The sequence below is a fragment of the Lampetra planeri genome, unplaced genomic scaffold (assembly GCF_965212315.1).
Source record: "Lampetra planeri unplaced genomic scaffold, kcLamPlan1.2.h2 scaffold_1894, whole genome shotgun sequence".
Lineage (NCBI taxonomy): Eukaryota > Metazoa > Chordata > Hyperoartia > Petromyzontiformes > Petromyzontidae > Lampetra > Lampetra planeri.
In genome coordinates this window covers 17,501-24,014 of record NW_027614643.1, presented here as the reverse complement: position 1 = coordinate 24,014, position 6,514 = coordinate 17,501, and the positions used below count along the sequence as shown (strand labels likewise).

Genomic DNA, 6,514 nt, shown 5'->3' with positions numbered 1-6,514 from the left:
CACCAGCTCCAACGTGGCGGGCGGCACCTCCACCACCAACACCACAACACCATCACCACCACAACCACCCCCCCCCACCCCCCCACCCCCCCCACCCCCCCCCCCACCCCCCCCCCACCCTCACCTGTGCCTCCACTTGCACCAGCTCCAATGTGGCGGGCGGGTACCTCCACCACCAACACCACAACACCATCACCATCACCACCATCACCCCCCCCCTACCACCACCACCACCGCCCCACCCCCACCCCCACCCCCCCCCCACCCCCCCCACCCACCCTCACCTGTGCCTCCACTTGCACCAGCTCCAGCGTGGCGGGCGGCACCTCCAACGTGAGAAAGAAGTTCGCCCCGACGAGCTCGTCCCGCTCCGCCCGCCTCTTCCCCGCCTTCCAATCCCTCTCGTCGCCGCTGGTCAGGAAATGCCTCAGCGCCTCGCACTGGGACATCACCGGGTGCCCCGCCGTGTGCCCCAGCCACAGCGCTAGGCCTCGCTGCCGTTTCTCGATGAACCGCCCTCGAAGCGGCCCGTCGCCTGCTTCTCCGGCAGCTGCGGCACCGAGATCACCGGGTACTTGTGCAAGAGCCGGGCGTGCAGCCAGTCAAAGTGCTTGTACCTTCGGCCTACGGCGGCCGCGCCCGACCACGACGGGGACAGCCGGTACGACGTGAAGCTCTTCATCCCCTTGAACTTTGTCTCGCGCTTCGGCTGCTCGACCCGCGCAGCCGAAGGGCGACTGGCTGGGGGACCAGCGGACACGGATGGTAGTACTACCGCCGGTAGTACTACCGGTAGTACCGGTAGTAGTACCGGCGGTACTACCGGTAGCTTCGATTCGCTCCACGCGAACCCGCTCCCCGGCGCTCACGGGGGCGCAGGCCTGGCCCAGCACGAAGGCCTCGCCGCCCGACTTCACGAACGTCGAGAAGCGGTTGAAGCTTTTGCCGACCGTGCCGGGCCTGCGAGCGGCGGCGGCGGGCGGTAGTGCCGGCGGTAGTGCCGGCGGGTAGTGCCGGCGGTGGAGGCCGGAGCGCCCACGGAGGCCGAGCGAGAGAGGCCGGAGCGTGCCGGGCGCGTGAAGGAGGAGGCCGAGGATGCGGAGGACGCTAGGCCGCGGAGCGGGCCGACGGAGCCCTGGGGGCCCAGCGGGACCTGGGAGCCCTGGGGGCCGCTGGAGAACCGGGACGAGGCCGGGAGGGGAGCGGAGCCGGGGAAGGGCGGGCGGAGGGCTCGCTCGTCTTGACGGGGAGACACGCGGAGAGGGAGGGGGGGGATAGTGTAGTGTATAGTAGTGTGTAGTGTAGTGTATAGTGTAGTGTATAGTGTAGTGTATAGTAGTGTATAGTGTAGTGTGTAGTAGTGTATAGTGTAGTGTATAGTGTAGTGTATAGTGTAGTGTATAGTGTAGTGTATAGTAGTGTATAGTGTAGTGTGTAGTAGTGTATAGTGTAGTGTATAGTGTAGTGTATAGTGTAGTGTATAGTGTAGTGTATAGTAGTGTATAGTGTAGTGTGTAGTAGTGTATAGTGTAGTGTATAGTAGTGTATAGTGTAGTGTATAGTAGTGTATAGTGTAGTGTATAGTAGTGTATAGTGTAGTGTATAGTGTAGTGTATAGTGTAGTGTGTAGTAGTGTATAGTGTAGTGTGTAGTAGTGTATAGTGTAGTGTATAGTGTAGTGTATAGTGTAGTGTATAGTGTAGTGTATAGTGTAGTGTATAGTGTAGTGTATAGTGTAGTGTATAGTAGTGTATAGTGTAGTGTATAGTAGTGTATAGTGTAGTGTGTAGTAGTGTATAGTGTAGTGTATAGTGTAGTGTATAGTGTAGTGTATAGTGTAGTGTATAGTGTAGTGTATAGTGTAGTGTATAGTAGTGTATAGTGTAGTGTATAGTAGTGTATAGTGTAGTGTATAGTAGTGTATAGTGTAGTGTATAGTGTAGTGTATAGTGTAGTGTGTAGTAGTGTATAGTGTAGTGTATAGTGTAGTGTATAGTGTAGTGTATAGTAGTGTATAGTGTAGTGTATAGTAGTGTAGTGTATAGTGTAGTGTGTAGTAGTGTATAGTGTATAGAGTAGTGTATAGTGTAGTGTGTAGTAGTGTATAGTGTAGTGTGTAGTAGTGTAGTGTATAGAGTAGTGTATAGTGTAGTGTATAGTAGTGTAGTGTATAGAGTAGTGTATAGTGTAGTGTATAGTAGTGTATAGTAGTATAGTAGTGTATAGTGTATAAGAGTGTAGTGTATAATGTAGTGTAGTGTATAGTGTAGTATATAGTGTAGTGTATAGTGTAGTGTATAGTGTAGTGTATAGTGTAGTGTATAGTGTAGTGTATAGTGTAGTGTTTAGTGTAGTGTATAGTGTAGTGTATAGTGTAGTGTATAGTAGTATAGTAGTGTATAGTGTATAAGAGTGTAGTGTATAGTGTAGTGTTCCCATCGCCCCCCAACTCACTGGCGACGTCATCAGCCTCATCGTCGTCCCACTCATCATCGTCCCAATCGTCCTCCTCCTCATCATCGTCGTCGTCATCGTCGTCATCGTCGCCATGGTGACCGCCAAGGCGACCGTGGTTCAACTCCCGGGGGTCAGAGGTCGCGTGGACACCGACACCGCCGCCGTTACCTGTGGGCGGGGTCACGGGGGGGTCACGGGGGGGTCACGGGGGCGGGGTCACGTGGGGTCACGGGGGGCAGGGTCACGCGGGGGTCACGGGGGCGGGGTCACGTGGGGGTCACGGGGGCGGGGTCACGCGGGAGGGGTCACGGGGGCGGGGTCACGCGGGGAGGGGTCACGGAGGGCGGGGTCATGGGGGGTCACGCGGGGGTCACGGGGGCGGGGTCACGGGGGCGGGGTCACGCGGGGAGGGGTCACGGGGCGCGGGGTCACGCGGGGCGTTATGGGGGGCGGGGTCACGCGGGGGGTCACGGGGGCGGGGTCACGGGGGCGGGGTCACGTGGGGAGGGGTCACGGGGCGCAGGGTCACGCGGGGGTTATGGGGGGCGGGGTCACGGGGGCGGGGTCACGGGGGGTCACGGGGGCGGGGACAAACGGACTGAGGTCAGGGTGGTGGATAGGTCAGGGTTCGTGTATAGTGTAGTGTATAGTGTAGTGTATAGTGTAGTGTATAGTGTAGTGTATAGTGTAGTGTATAGTGTAGTGTATAGTGTAGTGTATAGTGTAGTGTATAGTGTAGTGTGTAGTGTATAGTGTAGTGTATAGTGTAGTGTATAGTGTAGTGTGTAGTGTATAGTGTATAGTATAGTGTAAAGTGTAGTGTATAGTGTAGTGTATAGTGTAGTGTATAGTGTAGTGTATAGTGTAGTGTGTAGTGTATAGTGTAGTGTATAGTGTAGTGTATAGTGTAGTGTATAGTGTAGTGTAAAGTGTAGTGTATAGTGTAGTGTATAGTGTAGTGTAGTAGTGTATAGTGTAGTGTATAGTGTAGTGTATAGTAGTGTATAGTGTAGTGTATAGTGTAGTGTATAGTGTAGTGTATAGTGTAGTGTATAGTGTAGTGTATAGTGTAGTGTATAGTGTATAGTGTAGTGTGTAGTTTAGTGTATAGTGTAGTGTATAGTGTAGTGTTAGTGTAGTGTATAGTGTAGTGTATAGTGTAGTGTACAGTGTAGTGTATAGTGTAGTGTATAGTGTAGTGTATAGTGTAGTGTACAGTGTAGTGTATAGTGTAGTATATAGTGTAGTGTATAGTGTAGTGTATAGTGTAGTGTACAGTGTAGTGTACAGTGTAGTGTATAGTGTAGTGTATAGTGTAGTGTATAGTGTAGTGTATAGTGTAGTGTATAGTGTAGTGTATAGTGTAGTGTACAGTGTAGTGTACAGTGTAGTGTATAGTGTAGTGTATAGTGTAGTGTACAGTGTAGTGTACAGTGTAGTATACAGTGTAGTATATAGTGTAGTGTATAGTGTAGTGTACAGTGTAGTGTACAGTGTAGTGTATAGTGTAGTGTATAGTGTAGTGTATAGTGTATAGTGTAGTGTATAGTGTAGTGTATAGTGTAGTGTATAGTGTAGTGTGTAGTGTAGTGTGTAGTGTAGTGTATAGTGTAGTGTATAGTGTAGTGTATAGTGTAGTGTATAGTGTAGTGTATAGTGTAGTGTGTAGTGCAGTATATAGTGTAGTGTATAGTGTAGTGTATAGTGTAGTGTATAGTGTAGCGTATAGTGCAGTGTATAGTGTAGTGTATAGTGTAGTGTATAGTGTAGTGTATAGTGTAGTGTATAGTGTAGTGTATAGTGTATAGTGTAGTGTATAGTGTAGTGTATAGTGTAGTGTATAGTGTAGTGTGTAGTGTATAGTGTAGTGTATAGTGTAGTGTATAGTGTAGTGTATAGTGTAGTGTATAGTGTATAGTGTAGTGTATAGTGTAGTGTATAGTGTAGTGTATAGTGTAGTGTATAGTGTAGTGTATAGTGTAGTGTAGTGTATAGTGTAGTGTATAGTGTAGTGTATAGTGTAGTGTATAGTGTAGTGTATAGTGTAGTGTATAGTAGTGTAGTGTATAGTAGTGTAGTGTATAGTGTAGTGTAGTGTATAGTGTAGTGTAGTGTATGTAGTAGTGTATAGTGTAGTAGTGTATAGTGTAGTAGTGTATAGTGTAGTGTATAGTGTAGTGTATAGTGGTGTAGTGTATAGTAGTGTAGTGTATAGTGTAGTGTATAGTGTAGTGTAGTGTATAGTGTAGTAGTGTAGTGTATAGTGTAGTGTATAGTGTAGTGTAGTGTGTAGTGTAGTATATAGTGTAGTGTATAGTGTATAATGTAGTAGTGTATAGTGTAGTGTATAGTGTATAATGGAGTAGTGTATAGTGTAGTGTATAGTGTAGTGTATAGTGTAGTGGAGTACCGCTGCACTGGGGCACGTTCTGGTAGTGTGACGCCCTCTGGCCTCCGAGCTGCGACGCTAGCTCCACGTAGGCCGCAGGGAACAGGCCTCTCTTTCCCTGCGGGTTGGTCCCCTCTAGCCACCCATCCACCTGTACCACCACCACCACACACATACACACATACACCTGTACCACACACACATATACACATATACATCCACCTGTACCACACACACACATATACACATATACATACACCTGTACCACACACACACATACACACATACACATATACATACACCTGTACCACACACACACATACACATATACATACACCTGTACCACACACACACATACACATATACATATACACATACACCTGTACCACACATACACACATACACATATACACATACACATACACCTGTACCACACACATACACATATACACATACATCCACCTGTACCACACACACACATACACATATACACATATACATACACCTGTACCACACACATACACACACATACACACATATACATACACCTGTACCACACACATACACACACACACATACACATATACATCCACCTGTACCACACACACACATACACACACACACACATACACACATACACACATACACATATACATACACCTGTACCACACACACACATACACATATACACACATACATACACCTGTACCACACACACACATACACATATACACATATACATACACCTGTACCACACACACACACACACATATACACATATACATACACCTGTACCACACACATACACACACACATATACATACACCTGTACCACACACACACATACACATATACACATATACATACACCTGTACCACACACACACATACACATATACACATATACATACACCTGTACCACACACACACATACACATATACACATATACATACACCTGTACCACACACACAGCACACATATACACATATACATACACCTGTACCACACACATACACACACACATATACATACACCTGTACCACACACACACATACACATATACACATATACATACACCTGTACCACACACATACACACACACATATACATACACCTGTACCACACACACACATACACATATACACACATACATCCACCTGTACCACACACACACATACACATATACATCCACCTGTACCACACACACACACACACATATACATACACCTGTACCACACATACATACACACATACACATATACATACACCTGTACCACACATACATACACATATACATACACCTGTACCACACACACACATATACACATATACATACACCTGTACCACACACACACATACACATATACATACACCTGTACCACACACACACATACACACATATACATACACCTGTACCACACACACACACACACACATATACATACACCTGTACCACACACACACATACACATATACATACACCTGTACCACACACACACATATACACATATACATACACCTGTACCACACACACACACACACATACACATACACCTGTACCACACACACACATACACATATACACATATACATACACCTGTACCACACACACACACACACACATATACACATATACATACACCTGTACCACACACACACATACACATA

At 47.2% G+C, this 6,514-nt stretch overlaps 1 protein-coding gene across 1 annotated transcript in view; it reads right to left on the bottom strand.

Annotated features, from left to right (window-relative positions):
* Nucleotides 1-284: 284 nt before the first annotated feature.
* The window catches only part of LOC144740086 (sorting nexin-18-like), a gene marked incomplete at its 3' end in the record, with an annotated part of 13,274 nt that continues 7,044 nt past the window's right edge, over nucleotides 285-6,514 (bottom strand). Inside the window, 6 exon segments of the mRNA XM_078622967.1 lie at nucleotides 285-514; nucleotides 517-718; nucleotides 720-1,006; nucleotides 1,009-1,239; nucleotides 2,455-2,625; nucleotides 4,868-4,997. Coding sequence (XP_078479093.1) covers nucleotides 285-514; nucleotides 517-718; nucleotides 720-1,006; nucleotides 1,009-1,239; nucleotides 2,455-2,625; nucleotides 4,868-4,997 — 1,251 coding nt within the window.